We start from the raw sequence: 17,810 nt of genomic DNA on the forward strand, positions 1-17,810 counted from the left end.
AGATAAGTTTTTACAGCACAAAAGACCTAGGTAATGGTCAATTGAGTAGAATTCACGTTAAATTTTTTTTCTATTTATCACCTTTTTTAGCTTTCAAGAAAAAAATGTGTTTTGAAAATTTTTCCTAAACGTTTTCTCTCAAATTAAATAAATTTTAATTCGATAACAATAAATAGAAAATAAATAAAATTTTAATATTAATTAATAAAATTTCTACTTGTGAATTAATAAATTTTATTTATGAATTAATAAACACGTTATTATTAATTAATAAATAAAATCAAATTATTAAAAATTGTAAACTTTTCGAATCGATAGATTGATAAATTGATAAATTTAATTAATTCAATTAATTAAATTTTTTTGATTAATTAATACTCTTTTGTCGATAAATTCAAAACTCATTTCTTTCTTGAATTTTATTTATTAATATATTTGTTTGAAAATTGTGCTAGTCAACTACTTGAAAAATCACCCAAACTTTGATTCCAAAGTGGAAAAATTTTTTTAAATACTTGCGAAGAGCTGCGAGAAAATTATTAACAATTTTCCTCCGCACTCTTCCGATCAAGTCGAACTAGCTTTAAGTATTTTCAATCCATTGACGCAATTTTCAATAAACTTATTATATAAAAAATTAAAATAAATTTTTATGCATTTTAATTTAATATACCATTCATTGTTTTTACAATTTTCAACTGTTTTTGATACAAAATTTGTAGTTTTATTTTAATTTTCTTTCTTCGGTTTATAATTACAATATTGTGTCAATGAATCGAATATTCTTAATTTTTAACAGAATACTTTTTCATATAGAATGTAAATCTTAATACTTTGCCTAAAAAAACCCCCAGAGAAACGACTACAATCTGGGCAACGAAAGAAATTAGTGGAACTGAACCAAATTATTTAGAGTGAAAAATAAAATTACTAAATTCCTTCTGCTGTATTCTTTTTTTATCACAGATTTTACTGAATTCCATTTTTTTTTTTGTAAAAATTAATAACTTCATGTTTCAAAATGAAGTTTTTTATAAAAACGTTGAAAAACTTTTTTCATCGTTTTTTTTTTATTTAATATTTTGTTTTCTTTTTTAAATTGGTTCATTTCCTATCAATCGTCATTCATACTAATTATATCGCAGCACGAATAGACTTACGGCGAATTAATTTTATTTATTTACAATCTAAATTTACTAATCCTCATTCAACCATTCAATATCAGTCGATGAAATTCACAGTATAAATTTTTATTCGCTGTATAATGAAAATAAATCCAAAGATGCGAATTTAAAACCTGTATTTTTTGTTTCTAATTTGTAACCATTAATGGAAAATTTGTTTCTACAGATTGAATTTTTTTAATCTCTTTTCATTCACTTCTGTCTAAGCAATTTATTTGTTTTATAATTCTAATAATAATTATTAAAATAAAATTTTGAAACGATTTTTTAAAAATAAAATTAATAATTCGCATTACTGAATTTATTTGCATCGACAAACAGACGAATAATCTGAGCTTTCTCGAGAAAAGAGCGAAATAATTCGATTTCTTTATTTATAATTCAGAAATCCAGAAATTATATTTTCTTCTTATTAGAAAAAGGTCATGTAGTTTAATTATAGTCTGTAAATAAGTCCACGAAGGAAAAAATGCGTTCTAGCCAAATTAATATTGCTTCAAAATTATCACAATGCTAGAAACGAATTCAAAAAGCATCAAAAGTATAAAGATTAAATTTAAAGAAAAACTCAAGACAAACGTTTGTCCAGCAAAAAGAAAATTCAATGAGTCCTCCTTTTTACTTTAATCTTTATTCTTTCAAAACTTTTGGAATAATTCTTAAATTTTTCTTTAACTCTCTTTCTCTCTCTTTCTATCTCTATATTTACGTGAAACAAGAAAAATGTAGAATAATAAATCGTAAATTGCAAAATACTCAAGAAATGAATGATTCTCGTTACAAGAATTATTCTAACGATTAAAAACGAGACAGTCTTACCGAACAGGAAACGAACATAAATTACGTCGTCTTGTTATTCTTTGACATGTTGTGCGAGGCCCAATTGAGCGAAGTTTTCCACGAATTGCAAAGAGCTTCGTCAAATTTACTTCTGAAATGCTTTTGTGCCTCACTTTCCGACATCTCGAGAACCTATTAATAATAGAGGAAAAGAAAATAGAAATTTATATTTAAAACATGTTTAGATCCTGTTAAATAAAAAAAGGAAAATAAATACTAAAATAAAAAAATGTTTAATAAAAAAAGAAATTCTACTTACGAGAGTGTCTCGCAAATAATTGAGATCCTTTTCCGAGGAGAGTTCCGGAAGTCCGGTGGAGATCATCATTGCAAATAGAGAAAGAATTAAACCTCCATGACGTCTTAAAACAAGAAAAGCTTGCTCGCAATAATTTTGAAAACGTTGAAATTCAACGGCTTGTCCTTTTTTCGTTTGTCCCTTATTAATCACATGAACAAAATCATTTGTCAATACAAATGGAACACGTTCACGTCGAAAGCCAAATTTTTCTTTAAAATGTCCTAAAATATGGCCAAAATCAACGTGAAATAATTGTCCCGTTTTTTTCACCATTATATTGTCCGAATGTCGATCTGCAATTCCAAGCACGTAAGTTGCAACGCAATAGCCTGCGCAACTTAATGTGAACTCCTCAATTGCTTTATTTAATTCCGTTTCGGTGTGATTGTGATCCTTTAGCCATGCCAAAAGCGATCCTCTCCTGCGAATCAGGAAATTAAAAAATTAAAAACAAACGAAGAAAAATAGACAATTTAAGAAGGTTATTAACATTAATTGAAATAACTAAAATTAATAAGCAATACTATTATTAATATTGATAAGTAATTTCAGCATTAATTAATACTAATAATATTATAAACTTTTTTATTTTTAAATATCAACTTTAATTTTTAAATAATTTCAGATTCAAAATTGAAAAATTTACTTATTAACCAATTTATTATTTTAATTTATTATTTCCAAAGACTTAAATACCTAGGTAATCTAATTTCTGCTTGCAAAAATAATTTTTTAAAAATTCGTTTTTCTACTATAATTTAAAAGTAATTTTTAAAAATATTTTAGAACGTTAAATGAATTTTGAGAAATTAAAAAAAAAAAATAATCTAGAACAAGACAAAAACTCACTTAAAGGCTGCAGTAGCTGAGAAAATGCCTTTAACTTTTTGTATGTTAGCGATCGTTTCCGCATTGTGAACAACTTCAATCAGACCCATTCGATTTTCAGTCGAAATACAACCGTATGGATTCATACGTAAATCCAATCCTTCTCTTTTCCACAATTTATCCATAATTCGAAGCATTTGCAACGTCAACATATCCTGTCGCAAATCATCGCCGTATTTTAAAATCAAATAAATATCATCACCAAAGGGATCGATATTTTCAAAAACAAGCCAAAGCGGTCGTCTCTTACTATCCATTACTCTGCACTTCTCGATTCTGAAAAGCAAACAATGAATTTATAAATGAAGTAATATTATTATTATTATTTTTTAATATTATTTATTATTTAATTATCGTTAATTACTTGATTCGATTCCATTTGAAGACCGGATCCAGTGGATTGAGAACATTCAAGAGTGTATCTTGACAATGAGGCTCTTGAATAAAGTCCTGAAAAGCTTGTAAAACGGCCTTTCGATCTTTTCCCCGCAACTTCATTTGCTCCATACTTGTTTTCAATTTATCTAGACATTCCATTTGCTTGAACAGTGCTCTCATATGCTGTTGACTTCCTCGGCAGTAAGCTTCCAGAATCAGGCCAAATCGTACCGAAACCGAACCGACCTGCATCTCCGATCTTTTACACCAAAACAAAAATATAAGCATCAAGAAATATCGAAATAAAAAATATTCTCGTTAAAATGAATCAAAATTTAAATCAATTGAAATTCGATTAGTCTTACTAATCAGGTGTAACTTTAGTAAAAAAAAAAAAAATAGAAACTAATTTCTAATGTAAAACTAAAAAATTAAAAAATGTAAAACTAAAAGGACTAATTTGATGCAAATTCTAATTAAATTTAATTGAATTAATTTAATTGAAACATCCGTGAAAATAAATAATAAAATACTATTCAAAAAATAATTTCCAAAAAGTAAATAAGATAAGTCATAAATATAATAAATATGTCATAAAATTCTTATTCTTGAAATATTTGAATAAATGCAATTTATATTTAATAATTGAGTCTTTAATGAATGCGATTAAGGAAAAATGAAATATTCACCGCAGATGCCAAAATAAATAGTGACCAATCCTTTGGTTATTGAGAGCCCTTCTGAGTAGAAATTCAGTCAAATCGCATGAAAGATAACTTTCATGTTTCAAGGCTTGAACGAGTTGAAGTAGAAATAGACTGAGATCCTCGTCGCTAACGTCATGTAAACAACGTACGGCAAAACTTCGAACATTTTGATCCGCGTATGCGTAATCCAATAATTCAAGAGCCCGTTCCACTGGTAATTTTGGCCATTGTTGAATCAGTGCCGTCGCTTCCGCAACCTCCCTATTTTAAAGAACAATAAAATAAACACAATTTTCTTTAATTACTTTCAATTTCAATTCAGAAATCGAATATTTCTGTTTTTTTCACGTTTCAAAGCTTAGCTTAGAATTAGAATTAGAAAAAAAATTAATATACCTGTGATCGTTCCATTCAACACAATGAAGAAGCTTTGCCAAGAGTGATGGTATTTTTCTGAGACAGTGATGCCTTAAGAGCCACATAGTCTTTCTCTCCTGTTCGTGAAGTTCATGTAAGGGATCTCTATCCGCTAATGCTCTCAATTGCTCCAATTGTTGTAGAGTATTAGCATCAGTGTCTTGGCTCGGTTCCTCCTCCAACGACTCTTCCGAAGATTCTTGCAATTTTGCCGCATACTCCACCATTTTGTCCGGCGACGGATACAAGACGGATTTATCTTTTCCATAACTGAAATAAAATACACTTTCTCAATTTTAGTTTAAAAAAATAAAAAAATACATTTAAGATTCAGGGTTGACACAAAAATTAAATTTTCTTTTTCCCTGATTTTTCCCTGATTTCCAGACAAAATTTTCACTCTTTCCCTTATCCTAAAGAATATTTTAATTTACTCCAAAAATGATTACTCTAATACTTTTATTTGCAAATTTCTCTAAAAGTAAAATTATTCGCAAAAATCAATAACTTTTTCTTTAAATAAATAATTTTAATCATTATTATTTTTCCATAGGAATTAGGATTATCAAAAATTTCAAATTCAAACCATTTTGAAATTAAACAATTTATAATAAATTAAAGATAATCCAGTGATAAAATTATTATTTTTTGTAAATAATTGAATTATTATTAAGAGATTTAAAAAAAATTACAAATAATTGAATTCTTTAGGAAAATTATATTAATATTGAAAATAATTGAATTCAGGAAAATTTTTGAAATTTTATTCATATTTTGTCAAGAATTTTATTGAAATTTTCGCAAATAATTGAATTCTTTCATTATTTTAATAATTTTCTTAAATAATTGAATCCTTTCGTGAAATATTATTAAAAATTTATTGAAAATAAACGAATTCTTGAGAATAAATTTCTTATTTATAAAAATAATTGAATTGTTGCGACGAATTTTATTACAAATTTTGAAAATTTAATGCATTCTTGAGAAAAATTTAATTATTTTAAAAAAAAAATTAATCTTTGAGAAGAATTTTTAAAAATTTTAGAAATTAATTGAATTTTTCCGTTTTATAATAATAAACTTTATAAATAATTTAATCTTCTCATAAAATTTTATTGAAAATAATTTAATTCTTCAGAAGATGTTTATTATTTATAAAAATAATTGAATTCCTGTAAAAATTATATTATTTTTTTGAAAAAAATTCAATTATTTCGAAGACAAATCCCTGTGCAATTTCTATTATTTATGAAAATAATTGAATTTCGTAAGGAATTGTATTATTTTTAAAGATTATTGAAATTTTTACGAGAATTAGTAAAAAAAATTTTGAACATAATTGAATTTTTGCGAAGAATTTTATTATTTTTGAAAATAATTTAATTCTTTTGGGTAATTTTATTGAAATAGTAGATATTGAAAATCATTGAAATGAGGAAAATTTTTGAAAATAATTGAAATTTTGACAAGAATTTTATTAAAAGTTTTGAAAATAATTGAATTTTGAAGAAGAATTTTTTTAGTTATATAGATAATAATTGGGATTTTGTCGAGATTTTCTTGAAAATTTTTAACATAATTGAATTTTGTGATAAGGATTTTATTAGTTTCAAAAATAATTATTTGAAAGTAAAATTTCAAAAAAATGAAAATTGACTCACTTGGGAAAAGTTAACATTAAAGCAGCAGCGCGATCAATATGAGGATTGGAAACAACTGTTCCAAGTGGATGAAGCAAATCTTCGTTTTGCATATCCTCGGCATATGTCCACGTATAAAGTGTCATTGCGCCAGTTTTGAGCTGACTTTTAAAGTCATAAATTGTTGTATTCGTCCAACATAGGGGATTGATAAAATACTCCTGCTTCGAGTCTTTCACCAGTCTTCGGCTTTTCAGTCCTTTTGCAGTCTTGCTGATTTCGTACAGCACAAAACAAAGTCTCGCCATTCGCGGAATGTCACGGACTTTAATATCAAATTTGAGCGTTTCCTCCCATTCGCAACTGCCGTCTAAATTCACGACAGTTTCTTTGGTTTTTCGACTCTCGCACAGCGATTTTCCACCATGAAACAGGCCCGCTTGAAGGCCAATCTAAAAAAAGAATAGACAATGAAAATTAATCTTGTTTCTTTTTGATATATTAATTAATAAATTAAATGATAGTTTTACCTCAACTGTTCGATGAGCGGCGTCGCAATTAAGTCTGGATATGCCATTAACGGTAAATGAAAATTGATCCTCAATTTTCCAGACTGATATGAGTTTGCCTTTTCTTCGCAGTGTTAATGTTGATGATGAGGGTCTTGTACGCTTTAATGTATCCGCTTCGGGATTGTCAAATGCAGTTTCATTAGCGAGAATCACATTTTCCCGACTGAGAACCAAAAGAACGGGCGTCGTATCCCTTGACAGTGATTCTTGAATGTAGATGAATTGTATCACCGGATATTCGCCAATTAAATATTCCTCTTGTCCACAAACTTTAAGAATAAAGTCACCAGGTCTCTCTCCCCGGGACATTAATGTATTCGCCCGTTTATTTAATATTTGAACCAGCAATTGATGAGGAGTCGTTGAGTGTGATATTTGAAACGAAAAAGTTGTCTGAAACATAAAAAAGAAAACAGTCAATAATTATAATTTATAAACAATACTTTTCAAACTTAATTTTCTTAATTCTTTATAAAATTTTTCAAAAGAATTCAATTATTTTTTAAAATTCTAATAAAATTCAATAATTAAATTTTTAATTAAAATTATTAAAGAAACTCCATTATTTAAAAAAAAAAAATACAAAGAAATTCTTGAAAAAGAATTTAATTAGAATTTTCAAAAAATTTTAACAAAATTCCTCACGAGATTTTAATTATTTTCCTAAATAATAAATTAATTATTATGATGTAAAAATGAATTAATAATTAAAGGATAATAAAAGAAATTAATAATGAATAAATAATAATAAATACATAAAGGAAAAAAATTGAAATACAAATAAAAAATTTGAACAATTTTCAATTCTGCTATTAATTATACAAAATATTAATTACTAAACTAATTCGAATAGAATTTTTTTTTAAATTCTGCTAAAAATTCGAATAATTCGATTCTGTTTTACCGACGCAACGAAAACATTCGACTTCGTGGTTCCTGTTTTTACAAACCATCGCGCGGTCATCGACACTGAAACCGTTAAAACTAAAACAAAACATGGAATAAATTTTGGAGGCAGTTTCTTGATTTTTCTGTGTTGAAAATTGTATTTTTAGAATAGACACCAAGTTTATTTATGTTATCGTTAATTTGTTTTTAAATATTTATTTTGTATGTTTTGCCCTAAAGAAAAGAAAGTGAAATAAAACAAACTGAACAACATAACCAAAAGAAATGGGAGACAAATCATTTACAAACAGTGGTTTTGAATCATTATTTAATGAGTCTTTAGAAGAAGCCTCTTCTCTTAGATCTCAAGTTACAAAATTAACAAGCAACAATGAAGATTATCAACAAACAATTCACGTATTACGACGTGAATTAGAAACAGCAAAGGCAATGAATGAGGAAATTAAAGAACTCTATGAAGAAGCTTCCGTTCAACGATCAGAAACACTTAATATTGCAATTCAACAATTAACAGACAAGTAAGTAAATTTAGAAATATCATATACTTTTTAAATTAATTTAAAAATATATATTTTCATAACGAAAGGGTTTTTATAATATTAAAAATATATATTTTTATAATATTAAAAATATTATTATTACAATTTATAATTTAATTAAAAAATTAAAGATTCAGCGAGGAAAGAAAAGTTTTCCAGTCTCGAATAAAAGAACTCGAGGATGATTTAGTTTTGAGAGGAGAAGAAAATATATTTTTAGAAAGTCAAAATAAACTACTGAAGCAACAGGAAAAATTACCATCGATACAGGAAGAGACAACTTTTGAGGAAACAACAACATTTACATCAACAGAAGAAAATGATAGTAAAGTGAAAGAATTGATGATGATTCTAGAAGAGAGGGACAATAATTTTGTTCAATTAGAAAATTTTAATACCTCTCTTCAGAATCAAATTACCGATTTACAATCAATAATACAAGTGAGTAAAATATATATTAATAATCGTTATATTCCGGTAAACGGTTCGCAGTTATCTTTTTAAATATTTTCAATTTTAAAATTAATGTATTGAAAATCATCGAATTGTTGCAAAGAATTTTATCAAAAAATTTAATAATAATAGAATTCTTTCGAAGAATTTTATTATTTACGAAAATAATTGAATTCCCACAAAGAATTTTATTAAAATTTTTGAAATTAATAAACATGAAGAATTAATTAATAAATTAGTTAATAATTGAATTTTTTAAAAGTTTGAATCTGAAATTATTAAAATATTCACATTTGAAAATAAAAAATTTTGTAATTTGCATAATAATAATAATTAATTTAATATCACGTTCCGTGCGCAAAAAAAAGATTTAAAATAATTTACATTTTTCTCAGGATTTTCGAACACGAATGGAGGAAAAAAATCAAATTATCGAAAACACACAGGAAGAACTTGCAAATTGTCGTATAGAATTAAATAGCCTCAAAACGGCTCCTACCGATGGTGATCAAAAAGGTAGAAAAAAGAATAAAAAAATAAGAATAAAAATAGAAAAAAAATTTCAAATCAAAAATAAATTTCTTATTTTCTCCCAATTTCAGGAAATTCCATATTCGCCGAAGTGGAGGATCGTCGTCAGCATATGTTGGAAAAAATGAAATCAATGCGCTCGAGTTATCTCGAAATGCAAAGAACCTATAAACTAAAGGAGAATCAAATTAAAACATTAAAATTAGAACGTGCAACATTAGTTCGACAATATGAAGAAACATGTCTTGAATCCGTTGAACAAGAAGAAGCCCTCTTTGATTCCTATAAAACAAGAATCAGAGATTTGGAAAATAGATTAAAGGAGGAACAAAAGAAGAGCAAAGAACTGCAAAAGGAGCAAGAGACAAACTCCAATATGAAGTAATTAAAAAAATTGAAATTAAAATTAAAATTAAAATTGAAATTTTCCTTTCAATTAAATTTATAAATTTACAAAACTTTTCTCCTTTATTAATATTTATTTTCTTTCAGTTATCTACAAACATTACTAAAATCAAAAAAGAAAGATATCGAGGAGCTACAGACACAAATTGAAAACAATTCAATTCGTACTTTACTCAAAGAAGAATTCTCCTATAAATTGAAAAGTCGTTTGCGATACTGGAAATACAAGGCACTGTCTCTAGAGGTAAAACAAAAAATTCTTCATTTTTTTAAAATTTCTACACTTTGAAATTCGATTAATAAGAAATTTTCCTTTTCATCAGGCAAATCTGTCAGCGTTACAAAATCAATTACAAGAAAATCCAAATTACTCAACAAGCGAAATTCAGCAATTATTAAAAAATCAAATGAGCAATAAAAGTTTGAAAATCGATGATGACTTTGAAGATGAACCGGAATCGAGTCTACAACCAAAAGTACTCGACGAGACAAGTTTCTCACTAGAGAAATTAATTCAACCAAAAGCATTGTCGAATTTTGACAGCACATTAACAGGCGAAATATCAAAGAATGATTCCTGTATCGATTTAGATACAACCGTTCTTTGTAACTTCAACAAAGAAGAATCGAATAATATTTGTAAAACTTTAAATTTCACGAAAGATATGTCCATGACACTACCAATCGAAACAACACAGTTAAACAACAGTTCTAATTTAGAAACAACTATTATTGCCAATGACAGAAATGCCACAAGTTTGAGTAAAATATCAAAAACTCTAAATTTCACTAACGACATGTCAATGACAGAGCCAATTCAACCAAATATGAATAAGTTAAAAGTTGAAATGAATCCGGACTTGGAAGATTTTCAACCAGTTTCCACAAGTTCTCGTTTAGATGATATTCAACAAAAATTTAAAGCAAAAGAATCGAATAAGGAGAACTTACAGAGTGCTGGTAATTCGTCAATTTTAAAACCAACATTATCAAAAACATCGAAATATACAAATGAGATGAAAGAGAAAAAAGTTCTACGATTTACAGAGGATACAATTATTGAGCCGAAAAAAAGTTACATACGTGAACTAAAGGCAAAACAAGCGAATTATCCGATTGTTTATATTTCCAGTGATGAATCAAACAAGTAAAAATTACACAAAATTAATATTAATTCACAGCAAAATTGTACAAAGCTGTTAGAGATATTTTCTTTTATAATTAATATCAAGACATTTTTATATAAAATATAATTTTCTTTTTTTATTTGATACTATAATTTTTAACATTACGAGAGTTAATAAAAAATTATTTTCTAATTTACTTATTAAATTAATTGAAAAGAATTTATTCCCCTAAAATTATTCAGAGTTGCTACGCTTTTGCTCTTTTCATATTCCCTGACTTTTCCAGGTTTTTTTAACGAAAATTATTCAAAAACATCAATAACTTTATTTTTAAACAAATATTTAATTTTCAACTTTCTTCTTTAAGTAAATTTTTGAAGAAGTTCTTTGTGAATTTTTAAATTCTTTTGTTTACAATTTAATTTAATTTTTTAATTAAAAGTATGAAAAGTTCAAATTTTCAAAGATTTTAATTTGAAATTCATTTTTAAATCAATATTTATTAGAAAATTCTATGAGAATTCAATTATTTAAATACAAAAGTAAATTATTTATTAAATAATTGAATTCTCTTGACAAATTTTAATAAAATTTTTAAGAATAATTGCATTTTTCGAGAAATTTAATGAAAATTGTATTAAAAATAATTGAAATTCTGACAAGAATTTTATTAAAAGTTTTGAAAATAATTGAATTTCGGAGGAAAATATTATTATTTATAAAGATAATTGAAATGTTGACGAGAATTTTTGTAAAATTTTAAACATAATTGGATTTCTGCAAAGAATTTTATTAAAATTTTTAAGAAATAATTGAATTCCTGAGAAGAATTTTATTATTTTTAAAAATAATTGAATTCCTACGATGAAATTTATTATTTATGAAAATAATTGAATTTTAGAAATGAATTTTATTAAAATTGTATTAAAAATAATTGAAATCCTGCGAAGAGTTTTAATATTTATAAAAATAATTGAATTCCTGAGAATTTTATTATTTATAAAAAAATAATTTAATTCTTGCGAAGAGTTTTTATAAAAATCGTATTTAAATAATTGAATTTTTTCGAAAAATTATTAGGAAAATTCTGTTTTAAATAATTGAATTCATATGGAAATTTTTTTATTTATGAAAATAATGAAATGTTTGCGTAGAATTTTATTAAAATTTTTTTTAACTAATTGAATTCTTTCAGGAATTTTTATTAAAGTAGTAAATATTAAAAATTATTGAATTGATGAAAGTTTTTGAAAATAATTAAAATTTTGCAAAGAATTTTATTAAAATTTTTGAAAATAATTGAATTTCTGCAATTATTTGTAACTGATTTAAAATTCAATTTGTTTTACTGTTTTTAACTAAAATTCTTCTAAAAACCATTATTTTTAATAATCAATTAAATATATATTAAAAAAGCTACTGAACAATAAAATTCAGAATTTTCTTATATGAATTCTAGAAATTTAATACTTTTCCAGTACTTTTAATAAAATTCCTAGACTTTTCCCTGATCTGTGGCAACTCTGATTTCTATAATTTATTAAAAAGTACAGACTCACCTCAGTATTTTCGAATTTCGTGAGTAGAACAATATTCCCATCGTTGAGTCTCGATTCAATGTGTTGCGGTAGAATTGAACAATTCGCTAGTCTCAATGGATATTGATGTTCTACTTTTTCGATCCATGATTTTTTTTGTCGACCAAGTGCAATTTCATCACCGAGGACCCTCATTTTCCATCGAAAGTCATTCACCTCGGAATTTTTCAAGGCTGCAAATTCATGTAATCCTTTTCCGATGAGAAGACCAATTTGTGAATCTAAATTTCTATCTCCTTTCACTTCCTCACGCTCAATTACTTTTAACACTGAACAAAATGGCTTTATATCACACAGTCGTCTTGATTCATCACGTAATTCTTCTGCCTCGGCATTTGCATTAATACACGAGAAGACGTATGACGGTGCATCTCTTAATGTACCGTGTAGCGGATATTTGCTCGCTTCGTCCCATAAGTCCTGTAAACATTAACAACTTTAATATTCACATAAACAAAATCAAATTAAATTTAAAAATTATTTTATATTTTCCTAACAAGAAAATATTTATTTACTTTTTGAATTACTATTAATAATTTGAATTAATATTGAAAATAAATTTATTTAAATTAATTTCTATAGAATTTAAAGAAAAACAAAAATACCATCAAATATTTAAGCAACAGTTTTTTTAATTTCATAAATGCAAAAACTTGTGTACTACTTATTTAAAATTTCTATAAAAAAAATTTTACATCAATTGCTCAACATTAAAAAAAAGTTATGACCATGTGCTTTAAATTTATCATTATTCAACGACACGTGTAATTGCATCGTGTTTTTACAAACTTGTCACATTTTACTTTTAATCGCACCTTCCGATAAAGATGATTGACAAACAAATTTCTGATACTTTCCTAAAATTCTAAATTTAAAAAAAATTAATTTTTATTTCGATAAGAAAAAAATTAATTCCACTATCAATAGATTATATTTCCATGAACAAACATCAATTTAAATAAATTAAAGACAAAAAAAAAAAAATTTTCAAAATAGATTCATATATATAGCATTCAGTTTATTATTATCCCAACTTTGTTTTTCAAATTATCGACAAAAAAAACTTCTTACTTAATACAATTTTCTTACATAACAACTACTACTACATTTAAATAAACAAACAAAACTTAAAATAGAATTAGATGAGAAAAAAAATTTTTTGTTTACCCTTTTAACCCACACATTTTGTTTTAAAAATAATAATTAAGTATAAAAAGAAATAAATATGACAAATAATCGTTTTTGACAAATGGAAAGAAAAATAGAAAACTATAAACTCGAAATTATCGTCATTATAACCAATTTGAAAAAAAAAATTACGAAACAAAGATAAATATTTATAAATAAAGGTAGACATACGTAATTTTTTACGCAATAACAACGTCACTGTTTCCTTGTGATAGAGAACTTTTAAATACACAAAACATTCCTTATTATCACGAGTTTTTCCATTATTATTCATATATTATGACGTGACTTGTAAATATAAACTTATTTTTAAGTCAATAAATGAAAATTATCCTCGAAAATTTGAGGAAAAAAATAATAAAATAATTAGAAATTGAAAGATTGCAAAAAAAGTTGATTTAAGTTTACGCGCCCTTTCTTTGAGATAATTTTGTTTACAACCCTTTAATATTTTGTTATTTGTTTATAATCGTTATGATTTTTAAAGGAGTTGCGAAATAATATTTACTTGTTATTTCACTTATGTACTTTATACACTTTATAAAAAAGAAAAAAAAGTGTTAAAAATAAACTGCAATGTTTTGTAAATAAAAAGGAAAAAAATTAAGTCTACAACATAAATATTTACCTCTTTAATTTCAGTGAGGGTTGTGTTGCGATTTGTTTCCAATGGTATGAGAACTCCATTTGGCATAAGACATGTGAGTTCAACAACTTCTGTTGGGGTCTTTGTCCAAAAATTATAAGTATATGCACTTGGCGTATGAACCATGATGAGATAGTTTACTTTTTTCCACGAATAATCAAAATCCAATTACCACGTTGAACAAACACGTATGACTCACAAACAGTGGGTAAACAATTCTAGGAATGGGTGTTCCATTTTTCCAACCTCAATTTCAGCTGTTGCTCTTGTTTTCATATTTGAATCATATGTCTCTATGCATTCATTATGTAAGCTTGCCAAAAAAAACAATCTACACAAAATGTAAGTGTAAAAAAAAATGTAATTTTTACATTTTTTTCTTTGCAACAACCCCCTTTTGATGTCTTGAGTACACACACGTTTCAATAAATTTCGTCACACAAAATTCTTAAAAATACAATCATTCAATGAACAATAAATTGCCACGTTCTCACTTGTTGAAAAACTTTACTTTCACATGAATTTCTCTCAATGATAAATTTGTTATTCAATGAGAATTATCATTTGCAGTCAAAAACAACACGAGGCGCCATTACATATTTACATTTTATTTGATGACCATTTTACAAGAAAGTAAGCGAAGTGAGTCTGCAGAGGTCACTGCTAGAGATGCGAAAAATGAAGGTCAACGCACAATTGTTCGCGCAAAAATTGTTCGCAAAAAGTTGCATGAGATAGAAAAGGATGCAGCTTTACTTTCGATTCCTTGTGCTCTATTCACAGGGTTTGCATTGACAATTGTTCATTAAGGTGTGTACACATCTGTGTAGAGTTCTGGACAATTTTCCCCAAGCAGTTGTGTGGGAATTGCAAAGCCTGTGAGGCTGATTCCAGAATAGCTAAAAATCGTCTCGACTTTCAAGACGATTCGATGCGCGTACACACATTTTTGATTACTGCGCATCGAAGTCGAGACGATTTATTTTATTGTGGACTCAACCTGAAAAAGTCTTAAGGTCCTCGGCAACACTAAAGGTTAGTACACTTGTTCATAATATTTGGAACAAATTTTTGTTTATTGTTGTTAGATTGTTAAAAAACTATTGAAGAAGTTATTATTTTCTGTCATTTTGCAAAAAGAAAACTTGTTTGCAGAAAAATTACAGTATTTAATATCAACATATTTTCAAACTTATGATTTAGTGGACGTGACAAATAATGTATGTATTGAATCGATTATATTTCATAACCTCTTTATCCATAAAAACAAATATATTTTATAAATTTATATTTGTGCATATAGCATTGACAATGGTTAAAATTGCTCTTCAAATAAAAGCTACACTCGAAAATATTGACGAATTAAAAACCAGTGGTGTTGACTTTCGTTGGTATTTGAAATTTTCCTGCAATAATTGCGGTGAGGTTTCGGAAAAATGGAATTATGCTTCTTTAGACGAATCAACACCTGCACAACGCGGAAATGGTGTCAATCACTTTGTCAGCAAGTGTAAACTTTGTTCTCGAGAGAATTCAATGACAATTATTGAGGATTCTTTAAAGTCATATAGTTCAGATGATCAGGGGAAATTTAAGACAATTGTTTGTTTGGATTGTCGGGGAATAGAGCCGTGTGATTTTTCAGCGAGAGAAGGATGGATTGCAAAAGCATGCGATAATGGAAATGTATTTGCAGACATTGATCTCGCTGAAGGTGAGTGGGTAGAATATTGTGATAAAATTAATAGTTCAGTGGGAATTTATGAAATTGAAAGTCGTTTCGAAAGAATTAAATAAAAATTCCTTGATATTTTTTTATTATAACTGTCGTAATATTTCGAGATATTGATGAGAATTTAAAAATCGAATTAAGATTTTTAAAAAAGAATTTATATTTAGCATAAATGCTTATGGTTTCTTCGTTTGTAATAAATCCTGAGCACTTGTAATATAATTTATTTATTCACAGTTATCAGATACATAAAAAATTATTGATATATAAATGATATTGCTTGCAACAATAGTACCATTTTAATACACCTTTTAAACGGTGTTAGTCATTATTGACTAGAACGATAAATTCTCGTCGTACATGTATACATTTAAGAAAATATGACAGGAAATTGATGACAGGTCAGTCATTTTTATTGTTGTCATTTTCTTTACAATCAAGAAAATTTGACATTTTTCTATGCCCTGTTATCAGTTTTTTTGTAATAAGAAAAATAATAAATAATTCGTTATCAATATTTCCCAGAAAGTAATTTGTTACCGTTTCTCTTTCAAAAAAGTAACCGTTAATTTTTGTAAATAAACAGTTTTACATTTTCTTCATTATATAAATTATGAAAAAAAAGTTGAAATAAAGAAGAATATGTCAAATTACAATAAAAATTTAGTACATAAAGTATACATTTTTTAAAAATTATTTCTATGCGCAGTTGTCTTTATTGTACTTTTAAAAAGACAATGAAAGAAACTTGAAAAACGATATTTTATCGAACTTACTTATTTTATAAGCATTATCGATTTGATCGCATAAATAATATGTCAGGGAAGGATTCGATTAAGTAGGGCTTAAAGAAATTTATTACAAATATGTTAATAGAAATATTTTCCTTCTATACTTTTTTTGAAAATTAGAAAAGGGTTGCCACAGGTCAGAAAAATCAAGGAATTTAAAGAAAAGTCGGGGATTTTCATTAAAAATAGTAGAAAAAAATTTAATTTTTAGAATTGAACCGCCGGATCGTAGAAGGGCATATAGCCCATTTGAATTACATTGGCTATATGCCCTTCTACGATCCGGCGGTTCAATTCATAAAAAAATTCTGAATTTTTGGAGTCTTTTTTATTTGCCTCATAAAATATGAAATTACCCACGAATTCTAATAGTTTTTAACATTTTTTTCTATTTTTGACAAGAATGGATTTTTTAATATAATTTAATTATTTCAAAAGCTTTAACGCAATTATCTTCATGAATAATAAAATTCTTCACAGAAATTCAATTATTTTTAAAGGAATTTTTATAAAATTCTTTGCAAAATTCAATTATTTTCATAAATAACAATATTCATCACAAGAATTCAATTATTTTCAAAAGTTATAAGATTATTCCAAGAAATTCAATTATTTTTAAAATTTTTAACGAATATCTCGTCAAGAATTCAATTATATTTCAAAATACAAAAATTATTTTCCAAAAATTCAATTATATTCAACAGTTTTTCACAATTCAATGATTTTCAATATTTACTATTTTCATAAATAATAAAATTTCTTTTAGGAATTCAATTATTTTCATCGCAGAATTTCAAACATTTTTAATGCAATTTTAAATATTAAATTTCAAAATTCCTCGAAAAAATGCAATTATTCTTAAAAATTTTATTAAAACTGATTGAACTTTAAGAAACATTCAATTTATTATTCAATAAAATAATAAAATTCGTTGTAATAATTCAATTATTTTCATAAATAACTT

At 26.0% G+C, this 17,810-nt stretch overlaps 3 protein-coding genes across 3 annotated transcripts; 2 read left to right on the forward strand and 1 right to left on the reverse strand.

Annotated features, from left to right (window-relative positions):
• Positions 1–417: 417 nt before the first annotated feature.
• On the reverse strand, positions 418–14,972 carry LOC122508294 (phosphatidylinositol 4,5-bisphosphate 3-kinase catalytic subunit delta isoform). Its single transcript, XM_043621571.1, has 10 exons — positions 14,306–14,972; positions 12,451–12,909; positions 6,886–7,320; positions 6,377–6,807; positions 4,695–4,985; positions 4,281–4,559; positions 3,578–3,850; positions 3,175–3,489; positions 2,284–2,746; positions 418–2,156 (listed from the first exon to the last, which is right to left on the reverse strand). The coding sequence occupies exons 1-10, from the start codon at positions 14,447–14,449 to the stop codon at positions 2,025–2,027; spliced, it is 3,222 nt and encodes a 1,073-aa protein (XP_043477506.1). The 5' UTR covers positions 14,450–14,972; the 3' UTR covers positions 418–2,024.
• On the forward strand, positions 7,887–11,087 carry LOC122508295 (protein Spindly). The gene is made up of 6 exons (XM_043621572.1): positions 7,887–8,354; positions 8,507–8,816; positions 9,224–9,344; positions 9,431–9,740; positions 9,852–10,008; positions 10,088–11,087. Exons 1-6 carry the CDS (start codon positions 8,101–8,103, stop codon positions 10,913–10,915), a joined length of 1,980 nt encoding a protein of 659 aa, XP_043477507.1. The 5' UTR covers positions 7,887–8,100; the 3' UTR covers positions 10,916–11,087.
• A 386-nt stretch (positions 14,973–15,358) lies between the features above and the next one.
• On the forward strand, positions 15,359–16,583 carry LOC122508296 (CXXC motif containing zinc binding protein). Its single transcript, XM_043621573.1, has 2 exons — positions 15,359–15,543; positions 15,627–16,583. The coding sequence occupies exon 2, from the start codon at positions 15,635–15,637 to the stop codon at positions 16,118–16,120; it is 486 nt and encodes a 161-aa protein (XP_043477508.1). The 5' UTR covers positions 15,359–15,543; positions 15,627–15,634; the 3' UTR covers positions 16,121–16,583.
• The last annotated feature ends 1,227 nt before the right edge of the window (positions 16,584–17,810 follow it).

Source organism: Leptopilina heterotoma, unplaced genomic scaffold, assembly GCF_015476425.1.
Source record: "Leptopilina heterotoma isolate Lh14 unplaced genomic scaffold, ASM1547642v1 Lhet_53, whole genome shotgun sequence".
NCBI lineage: Eukaryota > Metazoa > Arthropoda > Insecta > Hymenoptera > Figitidae > Leptopilina > Leptopilina heterotoma.

What these genes read in the sequence shown, in the direction of transcription:
- LOC122508295 (XM_043621572.1), top strand. Translation starts at nt 8,101, where the DNA reads ATGGGAGACAAATCATTTACAAACAGTGGTTTTGAATCATTATTTAAT. An exon ending in ATTCAACAATTAACAGACAA is followed by an intron (nt 8,355 to 8,506) that starts GTAAGTAAATTT and finishes AAAAAATTAAAG; the next exon opens with ATTCAGCGAGGAAAGAAAAG. An exon ending in GAGACAAACTCCAATATGAA is followed by an intron (nt 9,741 to 9,851) that starts GTAATTAAAAAA and finishes ATTTTCTTTCAG; the next exon opens with TTATCTACAAACATTACTAA.
- LOC122508294 (XM_043621571.1), bottom strand. Translation starts at nt 14,449, where the DNA reads ATGGTTCATACGCCAAGTGCATATACTTATAATTTTTGGACAAAGACC. An exon ending in TTAATGTTAACTTTTCCCAA is followed by an intron (nt 4,986 to 6,376) that starts GTGAGTCAATTT and finishes ATTTTATTTCAG; the next exon opens with TTATGGAAAAGATAAATCCG. An exon ending in TCAGCTACTGCAGCCTTTAA is followed by an intron (nt 2,747 to 3,174) that starts GTGAGTTTTTGT and finishes CCTGATTCGCAG; the next exon opens with GAGAGGATCGCTTTTGGCAT.
- LOC122508296 (XM_043621573.1), top strand. Translation starts at nt 15,635, where the DNA reads ATGGTTAAAATTGCTCTTCAAATAAAAGCTACACTCGAAAATATTGAC.